At 36.6% G+C, this 24,501-nt stretch overlaps 1 protein-coding gene across 1 annotated transcript; it reads left to right on the top strand.

The window, feature by feature from the left end:
- The first annotated feature begins 5,744 nt into the window (after positions 1 to 5,744).
- LOC145593676 (E3 ubiquitin-protein ligase KEG-like) lies at positions 5,745 to 23,752 on the top strand. Its single transcript, XM_081649983.1, has 16 exons — positions 5,745 to 6,798; positions 11,091 to 11,453; positions 11,576 to 11,806; positions 12,016 to 12,138; positions 12,215 to 12,551; positions 12,691 to 12,848; positions 15,196 to 15,353; positions 18,026 to 18,144; positions 18,563 to 18,697; positions 19,120 to 19,244; positions 19,483 to 19,587; positions 19,677 to 19,910; positions 20,055 to 20,388; positions 20,479 to 20,667; positions 20,746 to 21,051; positions 22,083 to 23,752. The coding sequence occupies exons 1-16, from the start codon at positions 6,077 to 6,079 to the stop codon at positions 23,295 to 23,297; spliced, it is 4,854 nt and encodes a 1,617-aa protein (XP_081506109.1). The 5' UTR covers positions 5,745 to 6,076; the 3' UTR covers positions 23,298 to 23,752.
- Positions 23,753 to 24,501: the final 749 nt, after the last annotated feature.

The raw sequence follows: 24,501 nt of genomic DNA, 5'->3' as shown, positions 1-24,501 counted from the left end.
CCTATGCGCTACTACAATTATTTTATACTTCTTGTTAGGGTTTTAAGTGTATGGCAGAAGCAAAGATGTAGAGATTGATAAGTATTAATACGAAATAAATAGATTTAAGATGGTTAATAAAGATGTATCTTCGATCAATACTTCATTCTTAGAGATTCAATGTTCTAAAATGGAGCCAATAATAATCTGCAAAGTGGAGGCAAAATAACACTCTAAGACGAAATGTTATGGGTAGGGGCAAAGAACACTTAGTGAATGTGTAGGAGGACCATATTGATAATGTAGGTGGACCTTTTATGGATCACCTCCCAAATGATGCCCAACACCAATACAATAAAACTAGTGAAATATTCTACACAGTTGTGATGAAATTGATGGAATTTGGGTGTGTGATGCACAAAATAAAGATCCACCATGATCCACCTACATGATTGTGATGAAGCTGATGGAATTGTGTAGAATATTATATCACTAACATTATTTTTCCAAAAAGAGTCTTGTACCTTTCAATAAGTACTTGACGACCAACAATAATTTTCAAGAGAATGTCATGTGTTCGTAGATTAACATTTCCTTTTCCCCATCTTACATTCTACAAAACTAGCTTCTAAACACCCTATTTTCGCCCACAATGATCACTTAAGGTTACTACAATTCCCCGTCAAAAAAAGGTTACTACAATTCATTTTCATTTAAAATTTAATATGGCCAGATTATACAAGTGTTATACATAATTAATTCATTGTGAGTAAAAAGGAAAGAGTGCATACAATTGCCCCAATTAAATAAAGGTTATATATGCACTTAGTTCATGTTGAAGTTTGAATGTTTGATTTAACATATTCCATACTCCCTCTGCTCCAATATATCATCACACTTTTCTTTTACGCTCGTCCTACTTAAACGATCACATGTGTTTTTATGAGAGGAAATACTAGTGCATATATGTCTCTAGGGGTGAAAGTTCGGTATTCGGTTTGGATTACACCCCAAACCGAATCCAAACCGAATTATTTCGGTTTCGGATTTTTGAAACCGAATCCAAACCGAATTTGGATTCAATCCAATCCAATCCAAACCGAAATAATTCGGTTTTGAGAATTAAATCCAATCCAAACCGAATTTTTATGGGCTGTTGTATTGGGCCTTAAAATCTGGGCTTTTTATTGGGCATATAATTTTGGGCCTTTTGAAGGCCTAAATTTTGTACCTGTTCCTGAACAAAATTAAAGCATAAATGTTAACATACAACTTTCACAAGTCACAACCATATGCCATACTGCCATAGTAACTAAATAGTCCAGCCATACTGCCATAGTAATTAGATACACTTACACATTGTCCACATTGAGACATAAGAACTTAACAAGTCTTAAAACTAACAAAACAGTCCACATGATGAATTGATAATAAAACAGACAAACAGTCCACAAATGAACTAGTTCAACCAACAGGGCAGCTTCATTCTTAGGCTCTTGGCAGCAACTTCAAGTCTTCAATCAATAGGGCAGCTTCATTCTTGGCAGCTAACTCTCAATCAAGCTCAACCAAGTCCGGGTTTTGATCACCAATTGTCATATTCCTCAAGTCTAATAACATTAAAAAAAATAAACAAGTTACATAATATATATGAAATAATGAAAAAAATAGCATGATAATTGTTGTTTTATGTTACCTTCTTCAAGATCTTCAACTTCTTGTAAACACTCTTCTATATTAGGAAAGGGAGAAGAACGTAGCCAATTTTGAGCACAAACAAGTCCTTCAACGACCCTTGGAGTTAAGGAGCTCCTAAATGGGTCTAGAACCCTACCACCAGTGCTGAATGTACTCTCAGAGGCTACTGTTGAGATAGGGACAGCAAGTATATCACGGGCCATTCTTCCAATTGTTAGAAACCTAGCACTATTAAACTTCCACCACCCCAAAATATCAAAATTTTCACATTCCTCCTCCGTTTCCTCTTCTAAATATTTGTCTAACTCAATTTTTGCTTCTCCATCTTTCTCACACTTATGTTTCTTATACTTACTCTTCAATACCTCAAGCTTCTTTTGTTTGGGAGAAAATTGGGAATTGTCCATACTTGAGGACACTTCCTCCCTAATCACATCACCAGAAGAACCACGATACTCCTCATACAATGCATTCAAAGACTCTTTCAAATTATTCACCAAAACAAATGCATGCTTAGAATCATAAATTTCAGTTAACATCCACTCAACATAATCTAACTTATAACGAGGATCAAGCACAACAGCAATAAAAATCAGCATGTTCATTTTCTCCGGATCACCCCAATATTTGTCATATTTCTCCTTCATTTTAGTAGCCATAAGACACATCTCCACATCATCATTTGTCATCAAATCTTTCAAAAGGACAGCAACACTCACCAATTCATGGAAAAATAAATTGGAAGTCACATGCAAAGACCCAGAGACACGCAAAGTAAGATCATAAAAGACTTGTAAAAATTCAGAAAACCTTCTGACTGTTTCCCAATCCTCAGAAGTAGGGCAACCCTTCCCCTCCCTCTCATTTAACTCAATCACATAATGAGGGTCCTCCTCAGAGTACCTCTCAAAAGCATACTCAAACACCAAAGCAGCATCCAACATTAAAAAGGTGGAATTCCACCTAGTAGGCACATCAAAGCACAACAACTTTTTAGAGTTGATTTTTTCTTCCACAACACATTTTTTAAACCTTACCAACCTAGAAGGGGATTGTTTGATGAATCTTACAGCTTGTCTCACACGAGTAATAGACTCATTAACAATTTTCAAGCCATCAGACACAACCAAATTCACAATATGAGCAACACAACGCATATGAAGGAATCGGCCCTTAAGAACCCCAGCTTTCCAACCATTTATTTTCCTTCTCATATATCCTATTGCGGTATCATTTGAGCTAGCATTATCAACAGTTATGCAAAATACTTTCTCAAGTTCCCAATCAAGCAAACATTTCTCAATTTCTTTCCCAATTTCCTCCCCCTTATGACTTGATATAGGACAAAAATTCAGAATACGTTTTTGCAAATTCCAGTCATTATCAACAAAGTGAACAGTCAAGCACATGTAATTAATTTGCTGAATAGATGTCCATGTATCGGTTGTTAATGAAACCCTTGAGTTACACTTTTTTAATACCAATTTCAGCTTTCTTTTTTGAGTTAAAAAAGTTTCATAACAATCTTTAGCCACAGTAATTCTGGAAGGGACATGAAATCTAGGCTCCATTACATTACAAAATTGTTTAAAGCCTACTCCCTCAACAAACTTAAAAGGCAATTCATCAACTATAACCATCTCAGATAAAGCTTTTCTAATTACAGTTGGATCATATTTCACATAAGACAATCCACTAGTACAACCACTTTCAATTTTATTGCTTTTGAAAGACAACAAACTTTGTTTTGATTCTTTAGGAGTATTATAGGGGTACTTACGGCATCTATTTATATGAGCCCACAATGGACTAGTGCCATTTCTCTTTGTACCACACTTGTATCTCATACCACAGTACTTGCAACGTGCTTGCATTCCAGTGGGTGTTTCTTCCTTGATAAAGTGCTCCCAAACCTCGGAACGATCCTTCATTCTCTTCCTCTTGGGTTTGGATTTTTCATTGTCAGATTCATGTTCCTCAATATTATCCATATTTGTGGACATTCTGATAATCTGATTTAAAACAGAAAAAAGAACTCACTCAATAACCAACAATTTTTATGCAAATCTATGAAAAACAATCAATCTATCAAAAAGAAAACATGCAATTCGAGCATAATACTATAACAGAACAACATATATTCTGAACTCTATCAGAATATCAGCAATTCGAGCATAATACAATTCGAGCATAATAACTATTCAAAGAAAACAATTAAACAATCTATCACCAATTCGAAAATAACAAAGAAAACATGCAATTCGAGCGAAAACATGCAATTCGAGCAGGAAAAGAGAAGTGAAATATGAAATATTGAAATATTGAAATTAAAGCTTACCGGAACACTCCAACAGCCCAACAGGTGGTCAGCGGCGGCCGGCGTTGGAACACTCGAACGGAAAGCAGGAAAATCTAGGTGGTAAGTAGGAAAGAACGGAGTGAGGTGGACGAACGGAGTGAGGTGGACGAACGGAGTGAGGAAAATCAGGAAGTATTGAGGTGGTGGATTGGTGGTGGTGGACGAATGGAGTGAGGTGGTGAGAGGGAGAGATGAGGGAAAATCTAGGGTGAGGGAAAGAGAAACGGCTGTGAGCCTGTGACTGAAACGAACTCTTAGGGAAATTATTTAGGGTTTGGGTATATATATGTAGGAAAATGGGCTGAGATAATTGGGCTTATAAATTTCGGTTCGGTGTTCGGTTTTCGGTTTTTAAAATCCCAAAACCGAATCCAAACCGATATAATTCGGTTTTCATTTTCTCAAACCGATCCAAACCGAAAACCGAACAAAACCGAACCGAATTGCTTATTCGGTTCGGTTTGGTTCGGTTTTCGGTTTTTATCCAAATTACTTTCACCCCTATATGTCTCTCCATTATCAAAAGTTAGATTATCACATCCTCTGTCATAATCTATAAATTCCTCCACTGTTGCCTTTGCATATCACTTCACTTTTTTTTTATTTTTTTTTATTTTGACAAGCACATAACTTTTTTCATAAAAAGATAAATAGGAAAATTAACATTAAGGGCCTGTTCTCATTGACTGAACTCAGCTGAACTGAACTGAATTGAGCTAAGCTGAACTGAACTGAACTGAATTGAGCTAAGCTGAACTGAACTGAACTGAATTGAGCTAAGCTGAACTGAAATGAACTGAACTGAACTTAAATGAATATTTTATAAGAGAAGGAAATTAGGAGCTGAACTGAATTTCAACGTAAGAGAACAGGTCCTAACTTATTGCATAAATTTCTAAGCAAAGCCTATGTTATAATTAGATTAGGATAAAAAATGTACTACCTCCGTTTTCCTAATACTTACTCACTTTTCGTTTTCATCCATTTTTTTTTATATTTTACTCACTTTTACTTTATTCCTTATGTGACAACTTTTGATTCGTTTTTTATCATCCACAACCACACTTTGTGAGACCCAATTTTATTTAATATAATACAAGTAAATCTTTTACTCTTAATCTATCTCATCTTTAATACAAAAGTACTCACATGTATGGTCCCCATTTTTAATTTTTCTTGTTTTGCGTTAATACAGTAACTCAATCAGACTAAATGAACGGAGGTAGTACATAAGTACATTACATGAGTTTAAAATCTAATATGCATTTTGAATAAACCTATATACCCACTGTAAAACAACATGCTCAGGCCAATTCTATAGTAATTTGTTAAAACAATAATAACACAATCTTTGCCCCACATTAAGTTATCAAAACATACAAGTAAACATCATATAGTAAATACATTCCTACCTAATCTAAGAAGGTGAAGTAACCATAATTATAAACTATACTTTATCTTCCCCCATAATTTATAATCTCCACCAACCAAGATAATTACTCTCCCTTCAAACAAACCAAAAAACTATTTCTCCCCTAATCTAGTTTCCTTCATCACCAACCATCACGATAACAAAAATACTTGGTAGTGCATAATAAACAGTTAATTACATGAAAAATCATTTGGGCCGTAAGTAACGGCCCGTAATGACCAAAATAAAGAAAGGAATAAAAAAACACCCTCAAAAATCTCCTGTTCAATTTCTCACTCTTTCTTTCTGGATTGTTTGTTTGTTTGATTTTCTAAAGTTTGCAAAAAATTTTATAATTTTTCTCCACTACTTCTACTACCTGATCACACAACAACAACAACAAAGTATAGAGTATCACCAAATCCCTATTTTCTCTCTCCTAAACTTTTTTTTTCAGTTTTTATTATTTATCCTCCATTTTCTGCCATGGATCTACTCCTTCAAACCTCGATTTCCTGTTTCTAGATCTCCGATTTTCTGTGGCAATTTCAAATTCGAATTTGTTGGGTTTTTGATCTTGGAATTTGGGATTTATTCATTTTTTATTATTTTGTTGGTGTTGGTTGAGGATGAAGGTTCCGTGTTGTTCGGTGTGTCATACGAGGTACAACGACGAGGAACGAGCTCCATTGTTACTCCATTGCGGCCATGGATTCTGCAAAGAGTGTCTTTCTCGGATGTTCGCTTCTTCGCTCGACAACTCTCTGTCATGCCCTCGTTGTCGCCATGTAACCCTAGTTGGGAACTCGGTCTCGGCGTTGCGGAAGAATTTCGCCCTTCTTGCGGTCACTGCTTCCGGGAACTCGTCCTCGGATGATGACGTCAGCGATGGGGATGGTGACGTGGAGAATGATGAGTTTGAGGAGTACGAGGAGGATCGGAGGCGGAGCTCGAGCGCTTCGAGTTCGGGTGGGTGTTCGGTGGGCGGGGCGATTGAGCTGGCGAATCATGGGGAGTTGAAGTTTCTGCAGAGGATTGGGGAGGGGAAGAGGGCTGGGGTGGAAATGTGGACTGCTACGTTGGCGGGCGGGGTTCGGGCCAGGGGCCGGTGTCGGCATAAGGTTGCGGTTAGGAAGGTTTCGATTACGGAGGAGATGGATGTGATGTGGGTGCAGAGTCAGTTGGAGAGTTTGAGGCAGGCGGCGATTTGGTGTAGGAATGTTTGTACCTTTCATGGGGTTATTAGAGGGGTTGATAGTTGTCTTAGTCTTGTTATGGATAGGTGTTATGGTTCTCTTCAATCGGCTATGCAGCGAAATGAGGGGAGGTTGACACTCGAGCAAATTCTCAGGTTCGGGTTTTTACTCTTTTCGTCTTCTTTTTGATTTTGATTGGGTTAGAAATGTTGTAAACAGTTTCTGAATTTAGGTTGTTGATGATTTTAATGTAATTGGGTTGGTGATTTTTTTGTCAAAGATTATGATTTGCTTAATTTTCTGAATTTTATCTTAGTTGCCTAGAAATGAGGATCTTTACCTGTTTGAGATTTAGTCTTTTAAGCTCAGGTTGGGACTTTTGAGAACATTGTGAATGTGAAACTGGTGGTTGTTATAGGGGAAGAACTTGGTTATTAATGAGTGATGTTAGCCATGTTATCGATTCCTGTATCGTAAGCGTTTCTGAGTGTTGATATTCGTGGAGAATTTTTGATACTGCAATTAGCAGAAGCACTGAATGCAGCACAATGCAGTTCGTCTTTAATAAGAATGAAGCTGGCCTTTTTATAGGTTTCATGCAATCATGCTCCTCTTCTCATCTTCTGGCACTCTCTCACCACTATTGCTGCTTATAGCCAAAAACCTCTTCGTTTATATTCTGCCCCGATATAATTAATTAATTTCCCTTTAAAAAGTTGGTACAAATTGTGGGAAATGCACCTCCTCTCATCTTCTGGCACTCTATGCTTCTAGCCAAAACCCTCTTCGTTTATATTGTGCCACGACAACAATAATTTCCTTAACAAAACGTACAAGTTGTGGTAAACGTAATGAAAAGATATACTCCCTTTAGCCAGGTTATTTATGAACAGCGCAATCTAATGGGTGATGGGTTTGATTGCACCACATTCGGATCAATCGTCTAGACTAGTTTATTCTTTATTGTCAATTAAATCTCATTGGGATGGCTATGCAGAAGCACTTCAAAGTAAAAATGATGGAAGTCATTTAATGGTTGTTGTTTTTGGGTTTCCTTTTGGTAGTTTTTATTTTTTATTTTTTATTTTTTATTTTGGGGGGGTGGGCTTATAGGTGGGGAGTTGGGTTAGGATTTAGTGGCCATGGAGGGGGAGGAATGTAATAGACTAGGTTTTGGACTTAAAATTCAAAATTAGTGAGACATGTGAACAAAGATGAAAGCTTGAATCTTTGATTGAAATGGCAAAAGGGTTACAAAATGATGGGTTGATTGCTTTAGGCTATTACTCTCTTTGATATCTTTAGGTTATCACTCTCTTTGTAACTTTAGGTTGTCACTCTCGTAGTAACTTTAGGTTACTACTCTATAACATAGTTCCTCACAATTCACAAAAATCTACTGCCATGCTAAATGCTATCTATACTCAAGCTTACTACTAAGGTTATCCTAGCAATTAAAAAATAGTTTGTCTCTATTACAAGTTTACAACATCAGCCTATTTAATTCTTGTTGCTCTCCTCCTTAGTGGAACATAAATGAGTTTTGTCCATTAGTGCCTGGCTGTCATTTACTTCCCGTTACACTTAGGTAGCAACCCCATTGAGTCCATCACATGGAAGAGGAGAGGTAACCCTAATGGTTGATTATATTACATGGACATGGCTGAAACCTAGAAATACTTGTGTCATAACTGCATGAAACATTTTGGATTTGAAATCTGTTGGAAACCTTGTCTTGTGACTGGACATGGAAACCAATTCAAGAGCGCACATGGGGAAGTAAGAGGAAGAAGTAATATATACTCAGTGCTGCCTCAAGCGTCATCTCCAAGGCATCACCAGAACTATACTTTGCTCACTTTTTCTTAAGAAATCATTACTTATTCTTGCTAAAAAAGGTAAAACCACGTTAGAATATGTTTGGAAAGGTGTGCCTATGTAGTGGGCATTTGCTAGTCATTTTTGACAAGGCACAATGTTGCAACAATAAGTGGTGGTTTTGCATTAATTTAACCTTGAACATTGTTTTAATCTTGAAATTAAACCGTTCGTTGCTTCGGTTAAGCATGCTTGGTGCTCGTCAAACCTTGTCTTCAGGTCCCTATTGTCTTAGTGCACTTTGAGCTATTTCCTCTTTTTTAACGTCGTTAAGTTCTAGGTATGTTTATCGTTTTGTCTTCCTCTTTTCCATGTTAGATAGGATGCTTGTGTTAGATGTTAAATGATTTCGATTCTCACAATCCAATATGAAAACTACCTCTCAATTAATATTATGCTGTGTGTGTTTTGGGGGGGGGGGTGGGTTGGGAACAAATGGAAGTTTTTGGATATTTATTTCACATATGCCTTGTCGCTTTCGGACATTTATAATCTTGAACTTTGACAAGTTAGGCACTTGAAAATGTACCTAGTCAAGAACCAAGGTAACTAAAGCTATGGGATAGTGTGTTGGAGGGAGGAGGGGGGGTTGGATAGTCTCAAATGGCAAGTCTTGATCTTTGAATATGTTGAGTGTAGTAGATAATATTGAATTTAGTGCCCCTGAATCATTTGGAAATGAATTAAGGGGAAAGAATACAGATTTTCACTCTTGTTGGATAGAAATTAAAATAAGCATGGTCAATATTTTATTTTCTTATAATTGTAATTGCTTTGACCAAACATATAATTTATTTCCCTTTATAATTCAATTTTGTTCTCGGACTTTGTCATCTGTATTTTGTATCAATGCGAGGTTGTTTTTGGAACTTGCCCTCTTTAGATGAAATTTCATCATCTTTAGAGAGAGAGAGAACTTCTCCGAAGTTTCCTCTTTATTATTATACCAAGGGCTACATCTTGATATACATGAACTTACCAACAAAGATCGATTTTTGAAATTAGGTAAGTAGTTGTTGTTGGTGGTGGTGATGGTGGTGTGTGTTTATTTCTTTTTTTTAAAAAAATATACAAAGTATGTATTATGACTGTATTCAGTGTAAAGAGAAGACTGTCGAAATCTTTCTCTAATATATTTTGGTGCTTGATTTGCATTCTTTCTTTTAAGAATAATGAATTCACCCTTTGGATTTGATGTATTGATTGATGATTAAGATGCTATTTTTTTGGGTACAAGGCTTTTGATAAAGTTAACAGAAATATTCTTTTTGAAGGGCACCAACTGCAGTTCACTATGATGCGTGAAATCATTCTTTTCTATTGCATAGCTACTATGTTAGTTCACTTTGATGTGCTAAAACCCTTTTTTATTTTTGCCCTCGCAGCTTTAAGATAAACCATGCCTCTGTTTTGAAAAGTTTTCTGAAATACAGCATGCCTCTGTTTTGGGTGTACTTTAATTAGACTATAGTAGTTTTATTGATTAAAACTGATTTTACCCACTTTTATGAATTTGAACTATAATATTAATTTTACTGATTTTTTACTGTTGAACTAGTATTTTTTCTATTAAAGAGTTACTTTTTCCTTTACTATTAATTTGACTGTTGTAATTTTTATTAATTGATACAGTTTTTGTTGGAAGAGAACAAAGTCTTAAGAGTTAGTGGTGGACTTTATCTTGTAAATAAAATAACTTAGGAAACAAAGAGAAAGACAAATAGGTTGAGGATTATAGTCATTCTAACATTCTTTTTCTGCTGGATATTAATATATAATTCCTTCATTCTTTTTTAGTTGGCTTTATAATTATGACCTTATGATAAAACGTAGTCATGTTGGATTTTGTTAGAATCATCTTAATTTATATTTACATGATATCATCTTTTTAAAATATTACTTGTTAGTAATTAGAGATATCTATTGTTAACTTGTACGTTTGCAAACTCAATCAAAGCCTTAATTCCATAAGTGGGGTTGGCTACATGAACCAAATTTGATTATTTCGTGTAATCATCAACAAAGACCCGCCTTCTCCATCCCTTACGATCCAATGCCTCTTCCTCATGCAAATCCATAAGCTTCATATTTCTTCCTAACTCCTTGCAACCAAGTCATTTTCGGTCTCCCTCTCCCTCGTTTATAAAGTTGTCGAACTTGTGCGTTGGCAAACGTGATTAAAAAATATGTTATCAAAAAAATAACGGAGGAATTATAAAGTTGTACTCCTTTTTATCTTATGTTTTTTGTTTCATACACACACACACACACACACACATATATATTTATTTCTGTAAATATTTAATCACCCATTTGCCTTTCTCTCTTTCCACTATGTATTATGAAGTATATTTTTGGCTACATCCCTTTCACCATATATATCCTTTCCCTATGAACCAAGCACTACTTTTCATTTATTGTAGCTAGACGGGAGGTATGGCGTTATTAGCTATATATTGTATTCAGAAACTTATGGCTTGCACAGTTCAGTCCTTGTAGGCGTAGTCATGCCTCTGGTGTTGTTTGTTTGTGTGGACTTAGAGTTTAATTGTGTGTTTGAATATTTTAGGTATGGAGCAGATATTGCCCGAGGAGTTGCTGAACTTCATGCTGCTGGTGTTGTTTGTATGAATTTAAAACCATCTAATATTCTTTTGGACGTGACTGGTCATGCGGTGGTCTCTGATTATGGACTTCCAGCAATCCTGAAAAAGCCAATATGCAGAAAAGCTCGAGCTGAAGGGGATTCGTCAATAATTCATTCTTGCATGGATTGCACGATGCTTAGTCCACATTATACGGCACCAGAGGCATGGGAGCCGGTCAGGAAATCATTGAACTTGTTTTGGGAAGAAGCTATAGGGATATCTGCAGAGTCTGATGCATGGAGTTTTGGATGCACCTTGGTGGAAATGTGCACTGGGACTGTTCCGTATGTACCATGTATCCATTTTTGATTGACTTTATATTCATGGTTTATCTATTACCATGCTGGTCTTGTTTAGTTGAACACAGAATAACTTTTGTTGTGTATCGCCTATTATTGGCATCCAGTTGGGCAGGTCTGAGTGCTGAGGAAATTTATCGCACTGTTGTCAAGGCTCGAAGATTGCCTCCACAATATGCTAGTGTAGTTGGTGTCGGAATACCGAGGGAGCTGTGGAAGATGATTGGGGAATGCCTCCAGTTCAAACCATCTAAGCGCCCTACTTTCAGTGCAATGCTAGCCATATTTCTTCGTCATTTGCAGTCACTGCCTCGAAGCCCTCCTGCAAGTCCAGAAAAGTAAATATTTCTTATTTTTATTGTCTCATTCACCCCTCTTTTAAAAGTTTGTTAACCTTGTTTATCTCTTTCCCTCCTTTCATATGTGTGTGTACCTGCAACTGCATTGATCACTTCTGCTGTAAATTCTTCTTTTGGTGCTTTTCTTGTTTCTTCCTTAATTGGGTATATTATCTTGTTCATGTACTCTTGTAATGGCAAATTTCCAGCGATGTTGAAGCTTGTTCGACAAATTTAATTGAGCCGTCCCCAACATCTGTCTTGGAGGTGTACCCATATAACCCCAATCAACTGCATCAACTAGTTTCTGAGGGGGATTTGAATGGTGTAAGGTTGGTGCCCTGCTGATTATGAGGGCCAAATGGGCATTCTTGTCTATGTGTCTGATTTTTGTTGCTGCATTTGCAGAAATTTTCTTGCGAAGGCTGCATCTGGGGCAGGAAGCAGTGCAGTGTCTTCGTTACTAGAAGCACAAAATAATGATGGGCAGACTGCGCTCCACCTTGCCTGTAGAAGAGGGAGTTCTGAACTTGTTGAGGCTATTTTGGAGTACAAAGAGGCTGATGTAGATATTCTTGATAAAGATGGGGATCCTCCATTAGTCTTTGCTTTGGCAGCTGGATCTCCTGAGTGTGTTCATGCCCTTATTAAAAGAAATTCTAATGTGAGATCTAGGTTAAGGGAAGGTTTTGGGCCTTCTGTAGCTCATGTTTGTGCATACCATGGTCAACCTGATTGCATGCGTGTACGTCTTCTATGATCTCTGTGATATTTTGTGGTTATGCCTCTTTTAGTTACTTTTGTTTGTTCTTCCATTCCTATATATGGTTACTAACTTGATTGGGACTTCCTAATTCCTATATAATATTTGTTTACTATGGCAGGAATTATTATTAGCTGGGGCTGATCCTAATGCTGTCGATGATGAAGGTGAATCTGTGCTGCACAGAGCTGTTGCGAAGAAATACACAGACTGTGCTTTGATCCTATTGGAACATGGAGGCTCTAGATCAATGAGTGTTCCGAATTTAAAGGAGTTGACGTATGTATATCTCCACTGTGCTGCTCCAATTTTCATTCATGATTGTCTTTAGTTAAATTGAAGGTTTAACCCTAGCTAGCTTGGAAATGTACGTTGAATAGTGGTTGTTCGAAAATATAGGATAGGGATATACTTTATTGGCATAATATATATGTGAAATATATCAAGCACAGAAACATGCATTTGGGGGGGGGGGGGGGGGGGATGTTCTGGCCCTTCTGGATACAGGAAACTGGAGGAAGCGCAATCAAAACATTATGGTATGCATAAAATTGCATTTGTATTTGGTATAACATTTGCATGTTTTTGCTAAATACTCGAGATTCAAAATAGATCATGTGTTGTCTTGGGCCTTAGTTTAAAACTAGGGTTTGTAGCATTAAATTGTAATGTGCTATAATGACCCCGAGGAACCTGATATAGGTCTAGGCAGTTTGGTCAAGTTTGTGTGGTACGTCATCGTTAAGTAGAGCAAGCTTTTAGGATTTAAATATGTTCTTAGAAGGTATAGATTATTGTAGAATGTACCTGTAAATCTGTAATACTTAAGTCTTTGTACTTGTGTAATTTTTTTGATAGTGTGCTATGTGTCCATTTTGTACCCATATATCCCACTCACCCGCATATTGTGGAGGTTTGAAAACTCTAGCTTTAGGGAGCTCGTTTATTAAGTGATTGTAAAATAGAGACTTTCATTTGTAGTAAGCTCACACAAAGAAATCATTCTGAAGGCATTATAGCACTTGTTTACCTCCACTCTCAAGCTTTACTTGTTGCATTATCCTCCCAAATAGCAATGGCTATAACTTAATTTGTTTTCCAATTAGAATGTGAAATAAGTGGCCCATATGTGCGTCAAGTCTCTAAAGTGTTCAAACTTCAAAAATAGTCCTCGTTTGACTTGCAACTCTCTTGGTTATTGGGCATGGATGAAGTATAGGTTTTAATGTAAACTTTAATGGTCGCTAAAGGGCTCCAAAAGAATGTTGGGAGGTACTTAAAATGCAATGATAACCCCCCTTTTTATTTTTATATTTTAATTTTTTTTGGGGGGGTGATGTTGTATGAGATAGGAGCAGCATTCGGAAACTCCTATTCCTTTTGCAGGAAAATTTGGGCTAATAAATGAAGACAATGGCTTAGTACCATTTCGATGTTGCTTTTATATATTGTCACTGTCTGTATATCCAAGTAGCTTACTCATGGGTTATACTCAAGGGGGATTAGGTTGCACCATTTTTAAATAGTGACAACAAACTTACCCCTTTTAACTACAAAATCAAGAGTGTGAGGGATAGCTCAAGTGGTTAAAGCTTCCCTCCCGATTCTAGGTGATCATGGGATCAATTCTCATCACTCGCCCTTGTGCCTCTCTAAACACCCAAAAAAAAAAAAAAACTACAAAATCAAATATTTTCTCTCTCCAGCCCAAAAAAGTCTAGGTCTAAAAGTATGAACTTGATAAGACAGTAAACTATAGTTTCCGACTTATGATTCTTTAGCGGTAGTTTTTATATATACTCTATGATAGTTGCTTTTTATGAATTAGCTATTATAGTTTATAAAAGAATGATAAGTTTTTTCCTCAATTATTTTAAAGGTGATGTTGCTTCCATTTTTCTAGTTCATGAATTCGTTACTTTCCTTCTTTTATCCACAATTCTGTGAAGAACCTTTTCCCAACTTTATCTTACACAATGCCCACTTAAAAAACTCCATAATTTTTTACATAGACCTCATTTACTAGACTACCTCAAATACTTCTATTTTCACATGGCCTACTTGCATTGTCTTTCTCCCACCCACCTTTACCTTTGTGCAAATTGTAACTGAAACTAACTCAAAGAATCAAAGGTAATTAATTAGAGAGATCAGCCCCGGCAATATAAGTAGCATGACGTGGTGGTATTAATTATTATTCTTTCAGTTAATTAATTTGTAAAGGTTGCTTAAAACCATTGTTGTTGCAGCGAGTTGTGCCTTTCAATTTTGAAGATATTGTCAAATTAAATTGCATTAACTTGGTTAGATGAATTCTGATATATTTATTAAGTCATTTATGCTAATCTATAGAGAGGGGAAGTGGGACAAAGTTCTAAAGATAATTGCACTATTTGTTGATTCTGTAAGAAATATAAATTACAACAGTGGGATTAGAAACATGATACATAGATCACCCCCTTCTAATTGAATTACAATAGTGGGATTAGAAACATGATGCAGTATTTTTGCAGCATCATGTATGCATATGAATATGTGATAAAGACATTTTGCTCAATCCTGTGCTGTTATGATTTCATTCTTCCATAAGTATTGTTTCTCTGTAACTAACACAGTAATGTCACAGACCCTTGCACCTTTGTGTATCAACATGGAATGTAGCTGTTGTGAGAAGATGGATTGAAGTTGCTACTACCGAGGAGATAGCTGATGCAATCAATATACCAAGCTCATCGGGTACAGCCTTGTGTATGGCTTCAGCTGCTAAGAAATACCATGAAAAAGGTGCACTTAGAAAGAGTTTTTTTTTTTTTTTTAGGAAAATTTGTCATAAACAACCTTTTAAAGTGCCCACTTTACTTAAAACAACCTTTAATTTTTTTTTTTTTTGCAACTTCAGACCACATTATAAATTTTTTTTATCAAAGACAACCAAATGCTACTTTTCGGCGTTGACTCTATTTTTCCCGATGTTGACCACTAGTGTGCAACGCACATGACCTCGTATATTGCTTAAATACACCAATTTTACCTCCAATTCACTCGTACTTAAAGAGGGATGAAAGTGAAGCAGGGGTTTTAATAGGAGTTAATTGGAGGGAAAAGGGGTGTATTAAGCAAGATAGGAGGTCACGTGACTCGCACACTCGTGGTCAACATCGGGAAAAATAGAGTCAACACCGGAAAGTAACATTTGGTTGTCTTTGATAAAAATTTTTATAATGTGGTCTGAAATTGTAAAAAAAAATTTAAAAGGTTGTTTTTATAAAAGTGGACACTTTAAAAGGTTGTTTCCGACAAATTTTCCCTTTTTTTAATTACTATGGAGTGTTGGTCATTATTAAAAGGCAGCCATATATTTGAAAAGCTTTTTTTTGTTTTTTGTTTTTTTTTTTTTTTTTTTTTGGAGTACTCCCTCTGTTCCCAAAAGAAGGTTACATTTGGTGGTTTTACATTGTTACTTCCTCCGTTCCTAAAAGAGGGTTACAGTTGCCTATTTTGGCATTCCCCTTTGATGGTTACGTTTCATTTAGCCTTAAGTTAAGATAATTTTTTTTTTTTTTTTACACATTTTCCTAAAAAAAAAATCAAAATATGTATATATATATATATTCCATACAACTATTCCCATTTATCAAAATATTTACATATTTCCAATGCAACTATTCCTATTTACAAAAATATTTACCTACTCTCAATACAAATATTCCAATTTTCAAAGTTAATTTAGCTTTGAAAATAGAAAAATTTGCATTGAAATTAGGTAAATATTTTTGTATATAGGAGTAGTTGCATTGGGAGTATGTAAATATTTTGGTAAATGGGGATAGTTGCATGGATAATATTATAATATGTATGTATGTATGAGGAAAATATATAAAAAAATGATTATTATAATCTAGCAAATAATTGAAACGTAACTATTATGGAGGAACGCTTAAATGGCAAACGTAACGTCGTAACCCTCTCTCAAGAACAGAGGGAGTAGCGTTCTTTCCTGTTTCATAAAATATCCATTAATAAAGATATTCTTTGAAGAATTAACTAGCTTTATGCTGTTGTTGTGGAACAGTATACATAATGCAAATTTATAATTTTATTTCCCCTTGTGGAGCTTTTGTGAACAGTAAGCTTGATAAGACTTTAAAGGAATTCTGTGGCTCGTGGGTTGCTCCACTTTTCCTCTGTTCTATATATATGCAATGGACTTATGTAAGGAGGAGAGAATATTAGGCACTCTCCTTATTAGTTAGTTATGTGTAGCTTATTCGTTAGGGAGTTTGCCTAAAAAAGAATTTCTACTAATAGAGAAGATTAAGAGGAGAGGAGGGGGGGGGGGGTGATGAGGATTGAGGAAAGGTATTTTGAATTTTGTTGAATGTTCCGCTAGCATGTAGGTTGCTAATTGGGAGTAAACCAGGCCACTCAAAAGCTTGGTAACTATCCTTAATTATTTCTAGTAATTCTAGTTTATTAATCAATTAATATTTTCTGCACTAATTGCTTAGCTATGTTAAGTTGTAGCAAAAATATTTCACATTTACTTTTTAAGGAAGTTATCAAAAATATAACATCCTACCTCTTTTAGGAAATCCTATATCTCCTTAAACACTGAAAGTATCCAATATATTCATACGAACATTTTCTAACTTTCTGGGTTTTGTTGGTAATTCACATGGTTTTAGGGTCCCTTCTTAACCTTTTCCCACTTCCTTTGCCTCCCCCTATGGTGCATTCTAATAGAACATTGGAAAGAAATTATTTTTTTACCTGAGTTCTCCTGTCTGCTGTCTGTCTTCTTTTGCTGTTTTCATGTCTCTTGTTCACTTTTGGTATTCTGTGCCTGTAATTTATTTAGAAAATCCTTGTGTTTCTCTTACTTTAATTTTTAAAAAGGTTATGGTGGTGACCCCTTTTGAACCGAGTTGTTTCTGATCACAATGACATGCTTTTCTACATCAGTTATCTACATGATATTAGATTGTGCTGCATTCCAGCTTTTTTCTGTTTAATTAATTGTTGTTGCATGTTACTATCACCTACTACTGGTGTCCATATCACTACATGTCTGCCAACGTATGCACTTATCTTTCATCCTTTTCCCATTAGCTGCACATTGAAAATTTGGTTTCCTGGTGTTGCTCATCTATTAAATGAAATTGCACCAGGAATCCCAGCCTTAGTCTTTCCATTTCTTGCATTTGTTGGCATTGCCAGTTCAATCTATGTTTATAATATCTCCTTTCTTAGCTTAATTTGTGATTGCTTCAAAGCGAACATGGTTAGTCAGATTTCACTATTCTGTTATAAACCACCCCAGAGACCTCTTCCCCGTCCAAAAACAAAAAAGGCATAAAGTAGGGAAAAAATGTAACTCTGCTAATTTTTTGGAGGATCCTCTTAGGATTTTAAGGTGTTCAAACTTCTAACCTTGGTGAAAATTATTTGTTGTTTAGAGGGAAGAGAATTGGTGCGACTATTACTTGCTGCTGGAGCTGACCCAACTGCCCAAGATGATCAACAGAGAACTGCTTTGCATACAGCTGCTATGGCTAATGATGTGGAGATGGTGCAGGTGACAAGTTTAGTTTTTTATTTTTTTATTTATATTTATTTTTATTTTTTTAATGTGCTTCAAACTCAGGGAAAGGCATTAGTGTTTGTCAAAGTGGTACTAGACTTCTATTACTTGTTCACTGACTAGGCAACTGTTAATGAGAAATTGGAGTGGAAAACCATCACGATGAAAACAAATTTGGAGCCCTGTCAAACTCTGTACTGTGTCGATGTTGCTTGCTGGAAATGGTTGCGAAAATTACATTTATGCAGTTTTAGACAACTAAATATGCAAAATAATTGTATCAGAATTTAGCATGATCAACTATATATACCTTCAGTGCCTCGCATACTTTCACAATGGCAGGATATATCAAGAAGGTTTAGCATTCCTGAACTATATTGCTTGCTCATATATATTTTCAATCTTTTTGCAGATCATTCTGGATGCTGGAGTTGATGTCAACATCCGTAATGTGCACAACACAGTACCTCTTCATGTAGCTTTGGCTCGAGGTGCAAAATCTTGCATTGGGCTCCTGCTGTCGGCTGGAGCGGACTATAATTTCCAGGTTCTGCTCACGTCTTGCTACAGTATTAGTGGAAATAGTTAACTATGTGATTTTTCAATCTTCCTAAAGTGTAGCACATTGGCTGCACGCACGAAAAATATTTACTTATCCAGTTATCTTCTCTCATATCACCTTGCTCCCCTACCTCCCTGCGAAAATAATTTTTTGCTTGAGGTTTGACTTTTGGTCTTGTGGATGTCGCTTGACGAAAACATTATTTTTAATTTAGCATTAGGGTCGATCCTATCACCTGATCTTGAGAAACCTTTCTAAGATCTATTGTAGGAATCTGATCTCAGCAACCTCAATAATTTACCAAGGGATATATTTTAATCTCTGTTAGTCTATGACTTTTTTTTTTTTTCTCTTGTATCTTATGTCCGTTGGGATGCTTATCAGATTAGTATTTTCCTTATCTTCAGGATGATGAAGGTGATAATGCTTTCCACATAGCAGCTGATGCAGCTAAGATGATTCGTGAAAACCTCGAATGGATTATTCATATGCTAAAGTGTCCAGATGCTGCCGTTGATCTGAGGAACCACAGGCAAGTGTTAAATGCGTTGAATCTCATCACTATGATTTGCTCCCTTGCTATTTTATGTTTCTTTTCTTATCTAGTGCTGTATGATGCTTATTGCAATAGTAAATGATTGATTTAACCAGATGTTCTTTACCTTGTCAATTCATAGACTAGTATATAGTCTTGTTAAAGTTGAACTAGTCAAGAATATGTGTTACGAGTATTACTTATGCGGTATTGCATGTTTTGTGACGGATAACAGTGGTAAGACTTTAAAAGACTTTTTAGAGGCCCTTCCCCGAGAATGGATTTCTGAAGATCTGATGGAGGCACTTATGGATAAGGGGGTTCAACTGTCTCCTACAATGTAAGCGTTGTAAATTCCAAGAGCACAATTCTGACCATCTTTTTCTTTCCTTCTAATTGTTAAATCTATCTGTTAATTGTTGTATGTAGTTATTTAGCTGGTGATTGGGTGAAATTTAGAAGAAGTGTCACTGCTCCAAAGTATGGTTGGCAAGGTGCAACACAGATGAGCGTTGGTTTTGTACAGAGTATTCCTGACAAGGATCACTTGATAATATCATTTTGTACTGGAGAGGCTCGTGTTTTGGTGAATGAAGTTATAAAAGTAATTCCATTAGACAGGGGACAGCATGTGAAACTTAAACAAGATATCAAGGAACCAAGGTTAGTGATAGTGGTATTATTTATGTTAGAGTTTTCTTACATTATACATGGGTGCAAATATTTTCAAGGCTTTTGCTCATTGATTACCTTAAAATGCTCATTCTTTGACTGTAATCTTCAATACAAGTGTAATTTATGTTTTAGGTTTGGTTGGCGGGGCCACTCACGCGACAGCATAGGAACTGTACTTTGTGTCGATGATGATGGGATATTGCGGGTTGGATTTCCGGGGGCCTCCAGAGGATGGAAGGCTGATCCTGCTGAGATGGAAAGAGTAGAAGAATACAAGGTTGGGGACTGGGTTCGTATACGCCCATCTCTTACCACAGCCAAACATGGCTTGGGTGCTGTAACACCGGGCAGTATTGGTATTGTATATTGTATTAGACCTGATAGTAGTTTGTTGCTGGAAATAAGTTACCTTCCAAATCCGTGGCATTGTGAGCCAGAAGAGGTTGAGCATGTTGAACCTTTCAGGGTAAGTAGAATCTTTCTGAGCAATTGGTTTTTGTTATCTTTTGCCTATTCTTTTTTCAATTGTTAATCAATCTGTTTTGTATTTCCTTAGGTTGGTGACCGGATATGTGTAAAACGTTCAGTTGCCGAACCAAGATATGCTTGGGGGGGTGAAACACATCATAGTGTGGGAAGAATAAGTGAGATAGAGAGTGATGGCCTCATAATTATTGAAATTCCCAACCGGCCAATACCTTGGCAAGCTGATCCTGCTGACATGGAAAAAGTGGAGGATTATAAGGTAACTTCTTTTCAATTTGTGATGATATGTACTTGTCAGCTATCTACCAGTGTTTCAGTCCTTACTGCATAATTGCAGGTACGAGATTGGGTTAGAGTTAAAGCTTCAGTCTCATCTCCCAAATACGGATGGGAAGATGTCAACAGAAATAGCATTGGAGTTATCCATAGCCTAGAGGAAGATGGAGACATGGGTGTTGCCTTTTGCTTTAGAAGCAAGCTCTTTACTTGTTCTATGACCGATATGGAGAAGGTGGCTCCTTTTGAAGTTGGGCAAGAGATTCATGTGATGCAATCTATTTCTGTTCCTCGGCTTGGATGGTCTAATGAATCTCCAGCTACTGTTGGGAAAATTGTGCGAATTGACATGGATGGAACATTAAATGTAAGAATATTTCTCCATCCCTTTTAATTTATTTTTGTCGACTACAATAGTTTGTATATAAATTCGGAGATTTATACACCCTTGAAGTAAACAGATTTTCACATGGACTTGATTCTCTTTTATTTAAAATTTGTGATTTTTGGTGTTTAGCTTTTAGAGTAGACTATGATCTGAAAGCATGCATGCCCCACTCATATTAAAACGGATGGTGCTGTAGAGAATTGTACTTTCAGGATTTACTTGAATTGGATATATATCATTTTGTTGGCAGTGAGCCAATGGCAATACTTGCTGATGGTGAAGTAGCTCATTGAGCATTTAGAGTTTTGATCAGTAAAACAATTCATGCTCACTATCTTTTCGGTAAACAGAACAGGACCTATGCTGCTCCTTTCATTGGCCATTTGCCTTCAACCATTTTCCAGTTTCTTAGCCCTTCCACTGCCTTGCTTAATTATTTGATGACAAATCTTGCTGGCAATGTGTTGAATTGCAGCAATTAGCAAACAATCAAATAAAAGCTTTTGATATTGTTACTCAAGAAAATCCAATTACTTCACGAACTTGTAAAAATGAATTCCCCTTTGGCCTAAAAAAAGAAGAAAGAATATTAGAAGCTTTTATTGGAATTTGGCGGAATCTACAGCAATATGTCATTCAGCGCACCCAATACTGTTGTTGCTGTGATGCTACTCTCTGTACCAAAGCTATTGTTAATGTTATATAGGGCCAAAATTTCTAAATTTCTTCCTACTTGATAAACATTCAATTAAAAATTATATTAGTTAACGGAAAGATGCATTCTGTTTTACATAAAAGTATTTTTCAGTTTCTTTGACAGTTGTAATACGTTTTTCTTTTATGCTTCCTTAACATGTATGTATTCAGCATATTATTATTGAGTGAGCATGATACAGTGCTAATTGATTATTTATAAGTACGGTTCGGTTCAAATGGTTTACTGCCTGCATTTTTTCCTTGCCTGGTTAATCCTGTACATTGTAGGAGCTCAAGTATTTGTGTCAATGCAGGTGAAGGTAGCTGGCAGATCCAGCCTCTGGAGAGTTTCTCCTGGAGATGCTGCCTGTCTGTCAGGTTTTGAAGTCGGTGATTGGGTGAGATCAAAACCCATCTTGGGAGCTAGGCCAAGTTATGACTGGAGCAGTATAGGAAAGGAAGGTGTAGCAGTTGTTCATAGTGTACAAGATAATGGTTATTTAGAGCTGGCTTGTTGCTTCCGTAAAGGAAAGTGGCATGCTCATGACACGGACATGGAGAAGATCCCAAGTCTCAAGGTTGGGCAGTATGTAAAATTCCGTGCTGAACTAACAGAGCCAAGATGGGGCTGGAGAGGAGCCAATTCGAAATCTCGAGGTATTATTACCAGTGTTCATGCTGATGGAGAAGTAAGGGTAGCATTTTTTGGCTTGCCAGGGCTCTGGAGAGCAGATCCTGCTGACTTGGAGATTGAGGCAGTGTTTGATGTTGGTGAGTGGGTGAGATTGAAGGATGGTGCTGGAAATTGGAAATCTATTGGCCCGGGCAGTATAGGGGTTGTACAGGGACTAGGATATGAGGGTGATGAATGGGATGGAACTGTTTCTGTTGGTTTCTGTGGAGAGCAAGAAAATTGGGTGGGACTCATTTCTCATCTTGAGAAGGTTAATAAGCTAATGCTTGGACAAAAAGTACGAGTAAAATTCTCAATCAAGCAGCCAAGGTTTGGCTGGTCAGGTCACAGTCATGCTAGTGTCGGGACAATAACATCAATTGATGCAGACGGCAAGCTAAGAATTTATACACCTGCTGGTTCAAAGGCTTGGATGCTGGACCCATCTGAAGTTGAGGTGGTCGAGGAGGAGGAGATCCATATCGGAGACTGGGTTAAGGTTAAAGAATCGGTGATTAACCCAACACACCAATGGGGAGAGGTGACTCCTTCCAGCATTGGTGTCGTACACCGCATGGATGAAGGACAGCTTTGGGTTGCATTCTGCTTCTTGGAAAAGCTTTGGATTTGCAAGGCTTCAGAAATGGAAAAAATTAGGCAGTTCAGGGTTAGGGACAAAGTGAAGATTAGAGAAGGGCTGGTGGCCCCGCGCTGGGGATGGGGGATGGAAACTCATGCGAGCAAGGGAGAAGTTGTGGGGGTTGATGCTAATGGGAAGTTGAGGATAAAGTTTAGATGGAGAGAAGGAAAACCATGGGTTGGAGATCCTGCTGATATAGTTCTTGATGAAACCTAGAGAAGTGTGGAGAAGGTAGCAATAGAATTCAAGTCACTGGCAGCTAATGGGAAGTTTGGCCTCTCAATTTTTACGGAGAGGTTCAAATGCATCCTGCTATTGCCGTGCATCATCCAGTATATGCTCATTAGCATGTCATCTTTATATGGATGATGCATCATTGGCGGAAGTTATTGTTAAATAAAGAGGGAATGGTTGATGAGCAAGCAAAGGCATGGGCAGTTGGCTTATTTCACTGTTGTTTACTGGTAAATACACGAGGCAAAGGGAAGTAGCAGTATACCATTTGTATTGCATTATTTTATGTCAATAGTCCCTTTGAGCTTCAGGGTAAATATATATATAGAATTGGTACGGAAATTTTGTACAAATTAGTTGCCATGATCGAGTTATTGGCCTTCTCTTGTGTTGGTGTTTTATTTTGAAAGTTTTTATCATTTGTGGTTCTTGTACAACCCTGTATGTTGTCCAGCCTTAACAGATCGAGTTATCGGAAAGATAATGTGGGGATGACAGCAATAAGTTTATTTTACTTTTAATTCGAGAGGTAGGAGGCAATTGGGTGGATGGGATACCTGTATATGTATACCTAAATTCCTTAGAGCTAGGGTTTACAGTATCGGAAACTGTTGTGAATGAAATGGGATTTAAGGATTGGTAAAATATAAGATCAGGTAACATGGAAGAGAATCAGCAATTTAGCTTCTTAGAAGACTTGATTAATTAATATGAAGTGTAAGCCGAGGCAAATTAAACAAGTCAAGGAGGTGATTTGGTATTTTGGTAATTACTCAATACTACTTAGTTTGGTAATTTACAGACTTACTAGTTACTATTGATGTGAATGTTACTTCTTCAGTTTCATGATGTTAGTTTCATTTACGTATATTAATGCAAATTTTTATCACAAATATCTTATCTCACACTAACAAAAATTAGAAAAATTACATAGTAGTAATAAAATACTCATTGAGCTCCCTCAAAAAAAACACTCATTGAGACAAATAAAATTAGATCTTATGACTTATGTGACTGTTTGTTCATATACATAGCGAAATTTAAAAAATTTCCACATTATTTTAATAGCCAGAAGATTCAAAATGGAATTAACATTAAGAAACGGAAGAAGTATTATACTACGAAGTAGTTAAGTATGGTCAAATGTTATACGTAGTAATTCATTTTAACAACATTACATTGGCTT

Source organism: Chenopodium album, chromosome 19 (genome assembly GCF_948465745.1).
Source record: "Chenopodium album chromosome 19, dcCheAlbu1.1, whole genome shotgun sequence".
In the NCBI taxonomy this organism is placed as follows: domain Eukaryota; kingdom Viridiplantae; phylum Streptophyta; class Magnoliopsida; order Caryophyllales; family Amaranthaceae; genus Chenopodium; species Chenopodium album.
The sequence above is the reverse complement of the archived record's forward strand: the minus strand, read 5'-3'. Positions and strand labels throughout refer to the sequence as shown.